Source organism: Gobio gobio (genome assembly GCF_949357685.1).
Source record: "Gobio gobio genome assembly, chromosome: 10".
NCBI lineage: Eukaryota > Metazoa > Chordata > Actinopteri > Cypriniformes > Gobionidae > Gobio > Gobio gobio.
Window position 1 is genome coordinate 22,824,562 of NC_137116.1, and position 18,384 is coordinate 22,842,945.

The following is an 18,384-nucleotide window of genomic DNA, read 5'->3' on the forward strand; positions in this document are numbered from 1 at the left end:
GCTTACAAATCTGAGCAAAAAATAGAATAATAAAAATGTAATTTAATTTAATTTTCAACTTAGGGTATGCACTAATTTCAGTAATTCAACAGTTCATTATCAGTTATCATTTAAACAACATACTTTGTTTCTTCAGTGATGATGACATCATAACAGTGCAGTGAAAGGTTGAGTATATGTCACTCTTTATACTCACTCATAACCCTGAGAGCGTTTTTTTCTGAGCAAGCGTTGCTTCAGCTCATTCCTCTTGAAGAACACGTATAAACCCAATGCCAAAAGAGGAAGAACAAGGAAAAAGAACACAAGAAGACCATCCCTTGTGGAAGTATCTTTATCTGAGTGAAAGTCAAAGTGAGAGAGAGAATATAATTTGAGTTAATCACTAGGGCTGTCAAAATTAACGTGTTTAATTACAGATTAATTACAGAAAAATGTGTGATTAATTCGTAAAAAAAAAAAAAAAATCAATCGACAGCACTAGTAATCACATTTACAGATGACACGTGTTAAAAGTACTGATAATCCTTTCTGAAGCTCTAGCTGTGCTATTGATAAGCAGTCTTACCGTCCCAGGTGGGGCCACTTTCGATGCTTCCTCCATAACCAGAGGCCTCACAGAATGGAGGAGCCCAGCCGTATTCACAGTGGCAGCTTTTATTGCTGTTACACACCTGAAAGTAATCAAGCACACAAAGACACACACACACACACACACACACACACACACACACACACACACACACACACACACACACACACACACACACACACACACGCTCAGCACAAATTTTACAAAGATGTAGAACTCAAGGTATTTAGAATTTAAAAACAGGTGTATAAATAGATTAATTTAACAGTTGAGTTAAAATGATGTATATGTAGGTGTATGTAAAATTGTGGCATTGATTTGTGGGTAGTGTATGCATACGTACCCCATGGCCATGGCATTTCTTTTCAATGTCACAGTCATAATTCAGCACGTCTGCACTTTTGCACTCGAAATTCAGACAAACCTGCAATACAAATTGACAAAAAGTCAAAAACATACAGTGTGTGGGTGAAATCATGAAACTTTTTAAAAATTATGTTTTGTCATGGAAAAAATATCTAATCATTTCCTCAATCAGCCTTAAAGTAGATTATTTCAAATGTTTTTGGATAGTTTACCCAAAAATCAAAACTCACCCTCAAGTTGTTCTAAACCTGTATGAATTTCTTTCTTATGCTGAAATGTGGTGGGTGGTGCACAAACGGTATTCTGTAACCTTTTTTACGGTCTTTAGGACCAAAGGAAAGATACTTGGCAGTAGTTTCTACTGGCGCAAAAACCTCAGAAATTGTAACTTTATTTTCCTCAAATCCGGCCTCCCTTTAGGCTGCTGAGCGCAGTGAGCCGGTCCCCAGTCTTTACAAACCCGTCTTTGATGCTTGTAAGGTTCAGCCAAAGATGTCTCTCCGTGGCGACCAAAGCCGTCATTGATAAATCTGTGGCTCTGCGTAATTCTGAGAAAGCTTCTTTGTCAATGTTCCCCCACGTACTTAGATCTTTCAGCAGATCAGACTGTAACACCGCCATGGTGTGCAGAGCAGCACCAGTCTGACCTGCTGATTGAAACACGATGCACTCCCAGGGGAGAGATAGTCACTCTTCAGTCTGAGGCAATATCGTATAATCTCATGCCATCGTACCCACGATAGCCGAATGGGTCGACGTCGAGGGCACAAAGACACGCAATTGTATATGGTTTCCCCCATGAATAAGTTAACTCGTCATGGAGGTCTTCAAAGAAGGGGAGAGACCGTCGCTCAGAAACCCTGAGAATATGTGCACATACTTTCATAGTGGCTAAACAATTCAACAAACATCATAATTTAAGCAGAAACTTTGTATGTTTTTTCTCTGTCACCTTATTATCTCCACACTTAGTGCCCTCGTTGACCATGCCGGGATCAGGTACATCAGAGCCCAGGAGGAAGTCCACGCCCCAGCAGGTAGTGCCGGCGATGGGGGTCTGGATGATTGATGGCTTGATGCCAAATATGACTGACGACTGAACGTTTTCACATTGTAGCTTCCCGCACATGGCGTTCCTAAAATAATGAGAGCGTGTGTGTTCTTATGAAAAATCAGAATTTAAATTTCTGAATGTACATTTGAATTTAATTGTAATGGTGTATATCTAGCTGTGCTGTACCTGCTTTCACACTTCTTAAATCCACTGGAATGGTAGCCACAGTTTCCAAAGCGATCACCTTTAGAGTTCACATCCTTAAAACACAGCTCAGGAGCAGCTTTAGCCTCTACACACAAGCAAAGATAGATGGGTTACATTTACAGAATATCAATTTCTATTTTCTCTTTTATTTTCAATTAAAAACTAAAACATTTTTCCTGCTATAGGCAGGACATTTCCTGCACTGAGTATAGCTATTTAATATTATTGAGATGCATTTAAATTTTAGTTAAATTTTTCTCCATTTTAGGGCCATTTTTTTCTCAACGGTAAAGGGCTGTCAACGACTTTTTCCGAGTTTAAGTGCTATAATCGGGTCCCCGGTGCATCTACCAACCCAGAAAACGTGAAAAAGCACAACCCAGTAACTTTGTTTTGTTAAGCCTTTCTCTGCAAGCATGTGAAAAAACAAGCCGCTCAGATTTCTCTTTTCCCTTCTGACTTAGGAAGGAACTTATTATAATATTACCGCCCCTTAATCTGCACATTTCTACCGACGGCAATGCTATTTTGTTTTCGCAAGCGACAACGGTGAACAAGACCCTTGTGTGTATTTCACAGTTTAAACACAACAAAAAATTAGAAAGAGAAGTTACTCAGCCAGTTGTCTGTGTGCGTGTGCTTCAGATAAGTACGCTCAGATAACGATCCATTAGAAGTTTAAACTAATATAGCTTTAAAACATTTTTATGTTTTACATTTTTACAAATTTAATGATGAAAGAAGAACTATGCTATCCGTGAGAGTGATCGCGATATAGTTGATAATCAAAACCAAGCAGATGTCTTGTTAGTATTTGGTAGATAATCTGATTTATGGTACTGCCGCGAAGATCCGCGACTATTACGCAGGAATGAGAAAGTAGTTCCTAGCCATATAGGTGTAGAAAATCGCAACTTTTAATTTTCAGTTGGTCTTAGCACACGATGTAACTGTAGAAGAGTCAAGTTTTAAATAGGAAAAATATTGAAAGTGTCTTTGGTCATTTTTTTAATGAGATGCTAATGGACTGATTAGAATCAATGATGTATGCTAAGCTATCCTAAAAGTGCTACCGCCAGATACAAAGATCGGCTGAATGGATTCAAAAACGGTAAAACTCAACTATTTAACTCTAGGGGACTTGTAAAATGAGCCTATTTTCAAAAAAAGTTGAGTGTTCCTTTAACGCATGCAATTAATTAAAAATCCTTAACGTGCTAAAATAATTTAAAGCAAATAAATTAATGAAGCACACAAAATTGCATCCCACTGAAGCAAAGCAGGGTTGAGCCTGATCAGTACCTGGATGGGAGACCTGGGAAAACTAGGTTGCTGCTAGAAGAGGTTTTAGTGAGGTCAGCAGGGGGTGCTCATCCTGTGGTCTGTGTGGGTCCAAAAACCCCAGTATAGTGATGGGGACACTATACTGTCAATAAACACCGTCCTTCAGATGAGACGTTAAACCGAGGCCCTGACTCTCTGTGGTCATTAAAAATCCCAGGATGTCCTTCGGAAAAAGAGTTGGGCTGTAACCCCGGCATCCTGGCCAAATTTGCCCATTGGCCTCTGTCCATCATGGCCTCCTAATCATCCCCCTATCCTAATTGGCCTCATCACTCTAATTGGTCTCCTCTCCACCAATAAGCTGGTGAGTGGTGGGCATTCTGGCATAATATGGCTGCCGTCGCATCATCCAGGTGGATGCTGCACATTGGTGGTGGTTGAGGAGATTCCCCCCTTCTATATGTAAAGCGTTTTGAGTACCTAGAAAAGCGCTATATAAATGTAACAAATTATTATTATTATATTATCATTAACGTAATTTATGTCACGCAGTTAGATAATCTTGGGTGTTGGGCGTTTATCACACTGATCATCTACAATGGCGCAAACACCTGTAACCTTGGAAATTAATATTCTAACCCTTTGCTTCTCTGTTTGCGATCAGAATTTTAAGCTGCTAAACTCCTGGAAAGTTTTCAGTCCAATTATTCATTAAGATAATGCATTCAACCAATCAGTCCACAACAGCAATAATGTAAAGAAAACCAGGCTTATTATCAAAGATGGGAGAGAGAACAGTGACTCATGGCCAGTTTTCAGTGAATTATTCATTCCAGTGTCTGTTTAGCCTTAAAACTCAAGCTCTGTCATTGTTTCTGAAGAGCGCGAGCCCTCACGCATCATGTTATGTGGCCAGATGACATGCAAACAAATTTTTTTTCTAGATAAAGCAAACCAGCTTCTCGCTAGTAAAGTTCTGATGGATGAGGATTGCAATCAAGGTAAACCAAGTGCTTACAGTAAGCACACGAGTCCGTTATATTGATGTTTATTTCATAGTAAAAGAAGCACTTGTAGAGGGCACCATTGAGTCTTTTGCAAAACACTAAATATTATACTGCTCTGCTGTACGTTTTATATCCATTCTCTTATGTGTTTCAAATGGCCCAGAATATATAATAGAATCTAACGGGAAGTATGAAAGCCATTTGGAATGTACACTTTCTAACACTTAAAAATAGCATTGGTGTTATACCATATAATTATATAAACATAATATTAATCAACTTAGGTTAATGTTAAATACTATATATATGATATTAGTAAATGATCAGCTCACTGACAATTTTAAAATTTCATATGCTTAAATCAGGGCAAAATAGGAGTAGGAGATACAAGCAAAAATTATATCAGAATATTTTTTATATTTTAATCAGTATTGGATAAACAATACTCTTAATTCTTATATTATCCACCCCTACAAGCACAAAATCGTGTACTCACTTGTGCCAAAAATGGCCTGACACTGGGTGTCATAGTGCTGGCACTGGCCGTTGTAGCAGTAAGCCTTGTCTTGTTTGCAGGGATGGCCGTTTTGTTTGAAGAAGTCGTTTTGACAGAGGGCAGATGTGCCGTTACAATACTCTGGCAAATCACATTCATCAGTGCTGCTTCTGCACACAGTGCCACCAGGTAAAAACTGACAGATAGAGAGAGAAAATTTAAGCAGATCATGTGAGCAAAAAGTACTATAGCCACTTGTCAAATGGCATATGCATGTATATATTAGCTCTGTTCTAGTGAGCTGCCTGGTGACATGAAAAGTTTGATGCTTTGGTGGAGAAAAATATGTGACCGAACAAGACAAATATTTACCTAAACTAATTGCATGAAGGACAATATTGCCTTACAATTTGGCCAGAACAAGCTATCTTATAAAGCAGCATGGCAGGCATCTCACCAGTGTTATTTTAGTATAATTTATATACTAATATAGCATTTATCATTATTTGAAATTAGCTTTCATATTTATAAATGTTAGTATTTCAACCATAATTTTAATTCATTTCCAAGGCAAAAAATTTTTTTAATGTATATTTTATTTCAGCTCTATTTTTTATTAAAAAATTATTTTTTTTAAATAATTTTAGTTAACAATAACAATAGCATTGCATCTCACTAAGCGTTGGAGCAGAGCTAGTGTTAGAAAAGGTGTAATTACCCTGCAATTCTTGCAGCAGACCCCATACGCACACTGAGCACCTGATCTCAGCTTACACGTTTTTGGCTCACAGCACGGGTCCTCCTCACACTCCTGAAACAGAGACAATCAACCTTCAGTTCTCAATATTCTTCATTAAGGATGCAACAAACTAAACTCAGCAAAAAAGGAAACAACCCTTTTTTTAGGTAACTGTATTTGAAAGATAATTTTGTAAAATCCAAATAAGCTTTACAGGGTAGGTTTAAACCAGAGTATGTGAGCGAAGTGGAGCAGTGTAACGCTCCATGCCAGTGTGTATACTCCACTCATGTACCGCTCATGTTCACCAGTAAAAGGAAGTTCACTCATATCCTGCTCCAACATGAAATTTCTCTGTACTATACGTCTCTCTGTTTGTAATAACCGTTACGATATTTGTGGATTTAATGCCTAATCTTCAACCCTGCTCCTGGGGACCCAGTGTCCAGCAAAGTTTATTTCTAACCTGCTTCAGCTCACCTGGTCTGTGTATTTTCAAGACCCTGAAGACCTTGATTAGCTGGTTCAGGTGTGTTTGATTAGGGTTGTAGCTAAACTGCAGGACAGTGGGTCCCCAGGAGCAGGGTTGAAGACAAGTGGTATTAATAAATGTAACGTGAGTGCTGAATTGCAAAGCTGATTCAAACATGTCCACATCGCTTTGCTATGATCAGATGCTTTCTTTACAGCTGTTTTCTCACCACTGTCATTTAAGATGTGTTTATTTTGTTATTGAGGGGAAAGTGTGCATTACATATTTACATATTCATCGAGAGCGGCATTGGAAAGTTCACTAAAAGCTGTGAAGGTGTTACAAACTTCTTTTTACCCCTAAGCAAAGAAATAAAAATAAATTTGCTGTGAGTATATCACGACAAGAATCTTTGCTAATTCAGTTTCTTCTTAGTTTTTTTCTCCTTTTTAGTTTTTAACTACTGTGTATTTATGTATAAGGTTCGTAACCTCATAAAAAATTATTTGAACTCTATAACCTTAGACCTATTGCTTATTTCACATATTCTCAAACCAATAAATTAGGATATTAAGACGTTTCTACTAACTAAAAAACGTCAGAAGAAAGATGCCTAGAGTGCCTGCTCACCTGAGTGAATATGTCATAGGCAAGCTGCAAAGAGGCATGATGACTGTGGATGTGGCCAGAGCAATAAACGTCTCGGTTACTAACGTAACCTCGGTTCCCTGAGAGAAGGGAACGAGTATTGCGCAAGTTAGCTTACGCTATGGGAAAACTACTTTTCTCAAGAATATTGAAGCCAAAATGTATCCGTATAATTTTATATACAGGTGCATCTCAATAAATTAGAAAATAAATTAAATAAATTAAATGTCGTGGAAAAGTTTATTTATTTCAGTAATTCAACTTAAAAGGTGAAACTAATATATTATATAGACTTATTGCATGCAAAGTGAGATATTTCAATATTTTATTTGTTATAACTTTGATGATTATGGCTTACACTGTCAGGGTTCTCCTCTGACAGCTCTGTCTGTTTTGTCATTGTTTAACGTGTCTTTGTTTGTGTTGTGCTTGAACACATGGCTCTGTCTTGGTTTGTGTTTGCCATGTGCTCCTTGTTTCCTGTTACCATGCCCCCTTGTTTATGCTGCCTTTACGCGCTTTTCGTAAATACGAGTTTCCTAGGTAAAAACTGCACATGAACGCCCTCTGATGTCGTGTTTACCACTGGGAAGTTTGGAAATAATTTTGATACCCCAATTCCCGAGATGGGTGTGTCATAAGGAGAAATAGACTGCTGTGGCAGGTGTGGTTTTATAGTTTTTTTTCCAAAACAGCTAGGTCGTCTTGTCTTGACATTAATGTAGTACATATTTACATGTAAGAGTCAAGTCAAGTCAAGGCAACTTTATTTATATAGCGCTTTTAACAATGCAGATTGTTTCAAAGCAGCTTCACAGTGTTAAACAGGAAAATAATGCAACAGAATTGTATTCAGCCGTATAGCCGTTCTGGAAAAAACTGTGATTTCATCAGTTCATTTCAATTATCATACAGTGACAATGTGGGATTAAGAACAGTAACTAGATCAGTAATTTAGTTTATATGGTTAATTTAGTTTAATAATTAGATTTATTTGGATATTTAGTTGAAAAATGTAGCGTAATCATATGAAGCTCCTTGTTTGTCTGAGTGTGTTCACCTGTTCCTCATGTTCTCTGCTCTTTGTTTGTCTGAGTGTGTTCACCTGTTCCTCATGTTCTCTGCTCCTTGTTTGTCTGAGTGTGTTCACCTGTTCCTCATGTTTTCTGCTCCCTTTATTAAGGCCCTGTCCACACGAACACAGGTATTTTCAAAACCGCAGCTTTTTCTACGCGGTTTGGCTGTTCGTCCACACGCAAACGCAGTATCCGGTTACTGCAACCAGACTTTTTTGAAAACTCCGGCCAGGGTGAAGATTTTTAGAAACTCCAGTACAACGTTGTCATGTAGATGGTGAAACCGGAGATTTCGGCTTGTTAAGTCGAGTGTGCGCCGTTCTCTCCTTTGTTTGACGTCAGATTGTGCGCCGTTATCACTTTTGTTTACATGAGTGGAGTCGGACGTAGCTTTTAATAACTCCGCTAACAGCGCTTAACACATGTATACAGGTACATGCGCAGTCATCTCATTGTATTGCAGAACAGAGACGCCAGAATGCAATAATACAACATAGTAAGGCAAGTGTGTGAAGCTTCAGTCCACTTGGGCCCTGCCCCTATGTATATACAGTTACCTGTCACGGAGTCCAGAGTAGACTTGCAGAAGGGTTTCACTGAGCCCATGGCATCCCTCAGTGCATCGGTGCCGTGGATGGGACCCATGTGGAAATCAGGCAGCCAATCATAGCGTGGTTTTGCGTTTTCATGTGGACAGAGATTTTTTTTAAACCGTGATTGTGTGGACGCGATTGTTTTTTAAAACGAAGGAGGAAAAACTCTGGTTATAAAAATACCTGTGTACGTGTGGACTAGGCCTAAGTGTGTTCTTTCCCTCATGTGTGGCTGGTTCGTTATACGTTGTACCTGCATGTGTTATGCTAGTATTGCTAAGTGTTTGTGCTGTTTGTCTCTAGTTCCTGTTCTGCAAGTAGAGCTTCCCTGGCAGCTTGCTCTCCTTGTCTAGCTGCAAGCTTGGTGAGTTTCCTGATAAGACCTGACTGCATTGCCCTAGGATTCCTGGTTTCCTCTGGTCTCATGCTGCTCTGTCAGAACTGCTCTCCAGTCTACCACCTTCTGGAGCTAGTTATAGTGGCTGCTCTTCCTGTCTGTGATTGTGCTCCTAACCCGCCTACTGTTTGGACTGTGTTCACCTCCTCACCATTTCTTGTCTTGTCAGCTGTTTGTCAATAAACCCCTGATCACTCATTCCTGCATTTGAGTCCTCTCTCATAGAACTGTGACATACAGCTTATGAAAACCCCAAATTAAAAAAACTCAGAAAATTTGAATATTGTGAAAAGGTTCAGTATTGTAGGCTCAAAGTGTCACACTCTAATCAAGTCAAGTTAAGTCATTTACATTTACATTACATTTACATTTAGTCATTTAGCAGACGCTTTTATCCAAAGCGACTTACAAATGAGAGCAATAGAAGCAACTACAACAGTCAGAGGCTACAGTATGCAAGTGCTGTAACAAGTCTCAGTTAATCTAACACAGAACACACAGGATTTTTTTTTTTTTTTTTTTTTTTTTTAAATAAATTAGACAGACAGAAAAATGAATAGAATGTTAAGTGCTATTCTTGATTGGTCAGGTGCTGCTGGAAGAGATGCGTCTTTAGATGTTTTTTGAAAATGGCTACAGACTCGGCTGCTCGAATTGAGATAGGCAGGTCATTCCACCAGGTGGGGGCAGTCCAGGAAAAGGTCCGTGACAGTGATTTCATGCCTCTCTGGTATGGCACCACAAGGCGTCGTTCACTGGTAGAACGCAAACTCCTGGAGGGTGTGTATGTCTGAACAAGCGAGTTAAGGTAAATTGGTGCAGAGCCAGTGGTTGCTTTGAAGGCGAGCACCAGTGCCTTGAATTTGATGCGAGCGGCTATTGGTAGCCAGTGGAGTCTGATGAAGAGAGGCGTGACGTGCGCTCTCTTCGGCTCGTTAAAGACCACCCTTGCCGCTGCATTCTGGATCAGTTGCAAGGGTTTGATAGTGCATGCTGGAAGGCCTGCTAGAAGAGCATTACAGTAGTCCAGTCTGGAGAGAACAAGAGCTTGGACCAAGAGTTGTGTGGTCTGCTCAGATAGGAAGGCTCTAATCTTCCTAATGTTGTATAATGCAAATCTGCAGGACCGGGTTGTTGCAGTAATGTGGTCAGTGAATTTTAGCTGATCATCGATCAAGTCAACTTTATTTATATAGCGCTTTTAACAATGCAGATTGTTTCAAAGCAGCTTTACAGTGTTAAACAGGAAAATAATGCAGCATAATTTTATTCAGCCGTCTAGCCATTCTGGAGAAAACGGTTATGTCATCAGTTTATTTCAATTACCATACAGTGACAGTGTGGGCTTTAGATCAGTAATTAGATCAGTAATTTAGTTTATATGGTTAATTTAGTTTAATAATTACAACCCCAAATCAGAAAAAGTTGGGACAGTATGGAAAAAGAAAAAGAAAAAAAAGAAGTGATTTCTAAATTTACTTTGACTTGTATTTCATTGCAGACAATTTGAACACAAAATATTTCATGTTTTGTCTGGTCAACTTCATGTCATTTGTAAATATGCATCCTTTCCTGTCATTCAGACCTGCAACACATTTCAAAAAAAGTTGGGACAGGAGCAATTTAGGGCTAGTAATGAGGTAAAATGGTTCAATAATGATGTGATTTGAAACAGGTGATGTCAACAGGTGATTGTAATTATGATTTGGTACAAAAGCAGCATCCAAGAAAGGTCTAATCCTTTACAGGGAGTGCAGAATTATTAGGCACGTTGATTTTCTGATCATATTTTTTTTCCAGGCACATTTGACCAATTCCAAACCACAGTAATCCTAATAACTACTATTGATTTAGTATTTAATAATGTATAAGTGATATATAATTGTTCATGAAGGCTGGAAATAAAAATCACCTTATATTCAGGTGTGCAGAATTATTAGGCATGTTTTCTTTTACAGATAAATTGAGCCAAAAAAGAGATTTAACTCAGACTGAAAAGTCAAAAAGTATTAAATGCCCATGAGAAGGATGCAATACTAATGCAATACTAGACATTGCAGTTAAGGCATGACCACTGGAGAGTGAAATGCTCGTTGGGTCAGCAGGATCTGACAAAAACAGGTGGTGAAGAAAAGACACCTGTTAACTGCAAAAGAATTAAGAATTAAGGTGAAGAATTAAGGGTGAAACCATCAGGAACCCTTTAGTCTCCAGCGCCACCATTTTCCAAAGCTTTCAAGGTTTTTTTATAGGCTTTATGGACAGATAGGTTGAGAGTGACTCTTGAAGGACCAGCACCACATCCTCTAGTACCACTGTTTGAAGAATTAATCTTCCAGAATCTGGCAGTACGTTTTGGGAGTTCATTTTTAGTCCATCTCTGCAAAACGGACTTCAGGATGGACTAAAATTAACTCCCAAAACGTACTGCCAGATTCAGACTCCAGGTAGGTTGCAGCTTTGGAAAATGGTGGTGCTGGAGACTAAAGGGTTCCTGATGGTTTCACCCTTAATTCTTCACCTTAATTCTTAATTCTTTTGCAGTTAACAGGTGTCTTTTCTTCACCACCTGTTTTTGTCAGATCCTGCTGACCCAACGAGCATTTCACTCTCCAGTGGTCATGCCTTAACTGCAATGTCTAGTATTGCATTAGTATTGCATCCTTCTCATGGGCATTTAATACTTTTTGACTTTTCAGTCTGAGTTAAATCTCTTTTTTGGCTCAATTTATCTGTAAAAGAAAACATGCCTAATAATTCTGCACACCTCAATATAAGGTGATTTTCATTTCCAGCCTTCATGAACAATTATATATCACTTATACATTATTAAATACTAAATCAATAGTAGTTATTAGGATTACTGTGGTTTGGAATTGGTCAAATGTGCCTGGAAAAAAAATATGATCAGAAAATCAACGTGCCTAATAATTCTGCACTCCCTGTAGGAGCAAAGATGGGCCGAGGATCGCCAGTTTGCCAACAAATACGTGAGAAAATTATTGAAATGTTTAAAAACAATGTTCCTCAAAGAAAGATAGGAAGAGATTTGGATATTTCACATTCAACAGTGCATAACATAATTAAAAGATTCAAGGAATCTGGAGGAATTTCAGTGCGTAAAGGACAAGGGCGCAAGCCTAAGCTGAACAAGTGATCTCCGATCCCTCAGGCGGCACTGCATCAAGAATCGTCATTCATCTATAAGCGATATCACCACATGGGCTCAGGACTACTTTGGCAAACCTTTGTCAAGTACCACAATATGTAGCTACATCCACAAATCCCAGTTAAAACTGTACTGTGCCAAAAGGAAGCCCTATGTTAACAGTATCCAGAAGCGCCGTCGACTTCTCTGGGCTCGGAGGCATCTGGGATGAACCATCACACAGTGGAAACGTGTACTGTGGTCAGATGAATCAGTATTTCAGGTATTTTTTTGGGGAGGAATGGACGCCGTGTGCTCCGGACCAAAGAAGAAAAGGATCATCCAGACTGTTACCAGCAACAAGTCCAAAAGTCAGGGTCTGTCATGGTATGGGGTTGTGTCAGTGCCCTTGGCAAAGGTAACTTGCACTTCTGTGAAGGCACCATTAATGCTGAAAAGTACATAGAGATTTTGGAGCATAATATGCTGCCTTCAAGAAGACATCTTTTCCAGGGACGTCCATGCATATTTCAACAAGACAATGCAAAACCACATTCTGCACACATTACAAAGTCCTGGCTGCGGAGGAAGAGGGTACGGGTACTTGACTGGCCTGCCTGCAGTCCCGACCTGTCTCCAATAGAGAATGTGTGGTGCATTTTGAAGCGCAAAATGCGACAACGAAGACCCCGTACTGTTGCCCACCTTAAGACTTGTTTGCAGGAAGAATGGGACAAAATTACACCTGAAACACTTCATCATTTGGTGTCTTCAGTCCCTAAACGTCTTTTAAGTGTTGTGAAAAGGAATGGCAACATTACAAAGTGGTAAATGCTTTACTGTCCCAACTTTTTTTGAAATGTGTTGCAGGTCTGAATGACAGGAAAGGATGCATATTTACAAATGACATGAAGTTGACCAGACAAAACATGAAATATTTTGTGTTCATATTGTCTGCAATGAAATACAAGTCAAAGTAAATTTAGAAATCACTTCTTTTTTTATTTTATTTGTGTTTTCCATACTGTCCCAACTTTTTCTGATTTGGGGTTGTAGATTTATTCGGATATTTAGTTGAAAAATTTAGAAAAATTTAGTGTTATCAACTAATTAATCCAAAACATCTGCAAAGGGTTCCTGAGCCTTTAAATGGGTTCTCAGACTGAAATGGTTCAGTACAATTCACAATCATGGGGAAGACTGCTGACCTGACAGTTGTGCAGAAAACCATCACTGACACCTTCCACAAGGAGGGAAAGCCTCAAAAAGTAATTGCAAAAGAAGTTGGATGTTCTCAAAGTGCTGTATCAAAGCACATTAATAGAAAGTTAAGTGGAAGGGAAAAGTGTGGAAGAAAAAGGTGCATAAGCTGCAGGAATGACCGCAGCCTGGAGAAGATTGTCAGGAAAAGGCCATTTAAATGTGTGGGGGAGCTTCACAAGGAGTGGACTGAGGCTGGAGTTACTGCATCAAGAGCCACCACACACAGACAGATCCTGGACATGGGCTTCAAATGTCGTCAGAAGCGTCTTTCCTGGACTAAAGAAATAAAGAACTGGTCTGTTGCTCAGTGGTCCAGTCCTCTCTTCTGATGAGAGCAAATTTTGCATCTCATTTGGAAACCAAGGTCCCAGTAAGAGGTATATATTGGGCCAATATTTGTCATTCTAGTTGTGTTTGTATGAGTTGATGTGTGTGTGGGCGTCGATGCACGGATTGCCTGTATTTGAATCTGAATGAGCGTGCGGTCCGTGGGCGTGGCCGCATTAGCGGATAATGAGTCAGTAATTAGTCGACTGACATCTCCCTCTTTTCACACAGATTACATAAACACAGAATATTTGTTTTCGTTTTGATTTACATGATTTAAAACCTGACATTTCAACGTTTCTTTAGATATATGTCTCATGTTTGTGTGTCAAGTTTTCACTAAGCTACAGGTCATTTTCTGCAGAGAATCAGATTAGACATCATTTACAGAGAGGCTGAAGATGGCGAATCATGTTTGTTTCCCTTATTTTGCAAAAAGCACAACAATTAGTTTTTATTGTGACTGTACACAAAAAAAAAATAGAAACTTAACAGAATATAATGTATAACACTTGCATGAATTATAAAAAAACAACAGAGTTATTTGAGTCTCTTTGGCACTGATAAGAAAAAAAGAGAGCCGATCGCTAACTCATTCAAACTCATGTTCCTCAGTCTGTCGCACAGACATTTACATCCACCTCCACCCCTTCACCTCCTAGTATCTTCATTATCAAGTATTGGATTCTGTGTATAACTCTATTGTTATCATTGTATCTCTTTCTGTAATATGTGCTAAGAAACTTTTTGTTATTATGAAGGCTGGGGGATTATGTTTTGTAAATAACCATAAGCAGGGCTCCAGACTGCGACTAAAACGGTCGCATTTGCGACCAAAAATATTAATTTGCGAGTGATATTTTTGCCATTGGCGACCAGTCTTGTTGTGTGTTTACGTAATAAAATGAGACGACGTGCAGCAAAGTTACAGAGGAAAAAACCTCGCTGAGTCGGAGCGCCAAAATACGCGTCAGAAACGGATGTCAAAACGGAAAATATCATGCTTTTTCAAAGCCCTCATCTCTATAAAGCAACAACACTGACGGCTGTGCCAGTTGGAGAGAGATAGAAAGCGACAGAGACGTGTCAATGAATGAATATCCAAGTACCCTACTCTACTTGTAAAAGTGCAGGAAGGCTGTGTGGATGCCAACTAATCAGTAACAATTCTCGTTTTTAATTGATACTGATACTTATTCTCAATATATTTTACTCTTATTAAACTTTTCTGTTACTGCCTTAACTTCACAGGAATACGCTAAACGTATCACCGCCCTGCCCTACGGGCTATTTTAAATAGTGAATAAAATTCCTTTCTTGCTTTGCATTGTTGACTCTCTTAACTTGTTGTCTGAAGGAAAAATAAGATCACGGATGTTTTTGATCATGCTTATTTGTCTGCAGTTTAATGGATCTATGTGTGTGCGTGGATGAGCGGATCATAACATTGTAAATAATAACGGGTGGATGAGAGATAAATAATTAATGTGTTGATATTATTAAAGACACGGAACTCTAATTTCACTGTAAAACGCAACGTACGTGCGTCACTCTTTCACTTTCAAAACCAGCGTCTATTCAGGGAAAACAAATCAAGGATAAGATATGCTTAGATCACCTCCTAGTGGACAGTATATATAACGCAAAATCCTACATGAGATATTGCTTAAAAATTTAACAGTTTTACCTAAAAAATATACACTAACTTAATAGACATGATTCTGATAAGAATTGTCCAACATAGTGATTGGAAATATCAACATGTTTAAAACTTTTTTCTTCAGGTTCTAATTTGCCAAATTTACCAAATTAACAAAAGAAAGGAAATAAAGTAAAGTAAAATGTGGGAGCGTTTTAGTGAAGTAGTTTAACAAGACAAGTCAAGTGTTGGGTAGCTTATGTGATGTGTAAAGGCCAATTTATACTTCTGCGTCAAGTGCACGCAGAGGGTACGGCGTACCCTACGCATAGACGCGTTGGATACGCCGTACCCTACGCCGTACCCTGACGCGCACCTCTCCAAAAATGTAAGGCCAATTTAGTCTCAATTTACACAACAAACTGCTTCTTCTTCGGCTGTTGTCTTGATTACACCAACATGCCAGAGGACACTGCCTACTAGCGTCTGCATGTGGAATTGCACATTGACGCAGACAACAGCGCAGAAGTATAAATGCTCACGACGGCGTCGGCTACGCGCATAGCCTACGGCGTACACTACGGCGTACTCTCGACGCAGAATTATATATGGGCCTTAACAGCTGTGAAGCGCTCTATGTATATGACAATAAATTAATAAAGCCTATAGTGGAGAAAACTGCGAAAATCGCTCTGTGTGTGTGTGTGTGTGTGGTGTTGTTAAAATGTTAAGAGGCGCCTAGATTTAAGTTGTTTCAGTTCTAAACAGGCAAAAAAGACAAAAAAAATATGTTTTACTTAACCTGTTGTCTTAATGAGAAAGAATGGAAGAAACCAAAAATGAAATTCAGCACCGCCCATGTAATTGCACATGAAAAATTAAAATGCGTTTATTCTTTTGTGGCACTTGAAAAAATTATTTGGCGCCTAAGTTTTTCCCTTATAGGAGCCAATGGCTCCTTTTCCGCCACATGTTTTTGTCTGACCCTGCTGACCCAACGAGCATTTCACTCTCCAGTGGTCATGCCTTAACTGCAATGTCTAGTATTGCATTCGTATTGCATCCTTCTCATGGGCATTTAATAATTTTTGACTTTTCAGTCTGAGTTAAATCTCTTTTTTGGCTCAATTTATCTGTAAAAGAAAACATGCCTAATAATTCTGCACACCTGAATATAAGGTGTTTTTCATTTCCAGCCTTCATGAACAATTATATATCACTTATACATTATTAAATACTAAATTAATAGTAGTTATTAGGATTACTGTGGTTTGGAATTGGTCAAATGTGCCTGGAAAAAAAATATGATCAGAAAATCAACGTGCCTAATAATTCTGCACACAGTGTATAAGCATTATGCAATATATATTTTTACAGCATGTATTAATATGAGCACTACAATTATACCTTGATCATACATGTTAGTTCATAGTGCATTAACCAATGTTAACAGGTAACATAATAACAATGAACAATACTTCCAAAGCATTTATTAACCTTTGTTAAAGGGTTAGTTCACCCAAAAATGAAAATTTTGTCATTAATTACTTACCCTCATGTCGTTCGACACCCGTAAGACCTCCATTCATCTTCGGAACACAAATGAAGATATTTTAGTTGAAATCTGATGGCTCTGAAAGGCCTCCATTGGCACAATGGCATGGTTCACTCTCAAGACCCTTAAAAGGTACTAAAGACGTTGTTACAAAGTCCATCTCACTACCGTGGTTCTAAAATAACTTTATGAATCGGCGAGAATTATTTATTCGGATCGCGTGTCAAACCGCCAAACTGCTGAAATTTGGTGATCCAAACTGCTAATTCGACTCACTAATTCATAACGCTTCGAAGCTTCATAATGCCGTGTTTTGAAATCGTCATCACTATATAAGTCGTTATTTAGGGTTTTTTTGCGCACAAAAACTATTCTCGCCGATTCATAAAGTTATTTTAGAACCACTGTAGTGAGATGGACTTTGTAACGACGTCTTTAGTACCTTTTAAGGGTCTTGAGAGTGAACCGTGCATTGTGCCAACGGAGGCCTTTCAGAGCCATCAGATTTCAACTAAAATATCTTCATTTGTGTTCCGAAGATGAACGGAGGTCTTACGGGTGTCGAACGACATGAGGGTAAGTAATTAATGACAGAATTTTAATTTTTGGGTGAACTAACCCTTTAATGTTACAAATGAAATCTTATTGTAAAGTGGTTAGGGCTGCAACGACGCGTCGACGTCGTTGATGACGTCGACTACGAAAATACGTCGACGTGCGTGAAATGCGTCGACGCGTCGGCGGCACATTATTTACGTTCTAGAATGGAACAGAAGATCTAGAATAATGGCAGCTTCTGCTCCCGGGCATAGTGAAAATGATCATTTATCATATAAAGCCAGACCGCGACATTCAAAAGTGTGGGAGTACTTTAAACAGAAGCCGAGTAAAACTGTGCTTTGTTCGCTCTGTAATGCCGGTTTCACATTGCGCGCGGTGGCAGAGCAGGTGCTGTGCGCGTGGAGAGCGGGAGCTTTCACACTGCCAGTCAGTGTTGCCAAGTCCCGGTTTTTTCCGCGGAATTGGGCTACTTCTACACTGTTGCCGCGGGCTGTGTCTCATGTCCGCGGGTTGAAGCGATCCCAATTATGTGATATTTAGCCCCGGGAATGAGAATTTTAGCCGGCAGCCCTGCAAAAAAACACACATATTTAACCCCCCGAACGCGATGTTTACCAGAGAACCTCCCCGAAACGCGATTGGGCTTGTTTTGGACTAGTTTTGAGTAACGAATGGGTGGGTTTTGTTGTGTAAACCTGGCAACCCTCCTGCCAGTGTTCTCTCGCGCAGTTGAACCGTGGCGCGTGTATTGCAACAGACGGTCACATTTTCCGGGGTTCTTCTCCGACCCCAGTACGTCTCGTGCTTTTATTTATTATGGGCTGCATATATCTGCTGTTAATGCGACCTGGTTCCGCTCTGTCCCAAACACATATGCATAATAACATGCTGTATATAGGTAGTTTGCATGATTAAAGTAACATTAAAGTTAAGATATGCCTCTAGCTTTAATCATTTAAA

The 18,384-nt window shown here is 39.2% G+C and overlaps 1 protein-coding gene across 5 annotated transcripts in view; it reads right to left on the reverse strand.

The window, feature by feature from the left end:
- adam9a (ADAM metallopeptidase domain 9a) overlaps window positions 1-18,384 on the reverse strand; it is a 127,393-nt gene that overhangs the window by 12,391 nt on the left and 96,618 nt on the right. For all 5 annotated transcript variants that reach the window (XM_079827908.1, XM_079827910.1, XM_079827907.1 and 2 more), the window contains exons 13-19: window positions 5,725-5,817; window positions 5,007-5,202; window positions 2,199-2,304; window positions 1,911-2,094; window positions 936-1,016; window positions 569-674; window positions 197-338 (exon numbers count right to left, since the gene is read on the reverse strand). In XM_079827908.1, coding sequence (XP_079684034.1) covers window positions 197-338; window positions 569-674; window positions 936-1,016; window positions 1,911-2,094; window positions 2,199-2,304; window positions 5,007-5,202; window positions 5,725-5,817 — 908 coding nt within the window. The remainder of the gene's footprint in view (window positions 1-196; window positions 339-568; window positions 675-935; window positions 1,017-1,910; window positions 2,095-2,198; window positions 2,305-5,006; window positions 5,203-5,724; window positions 5,818-18,384) is intronic.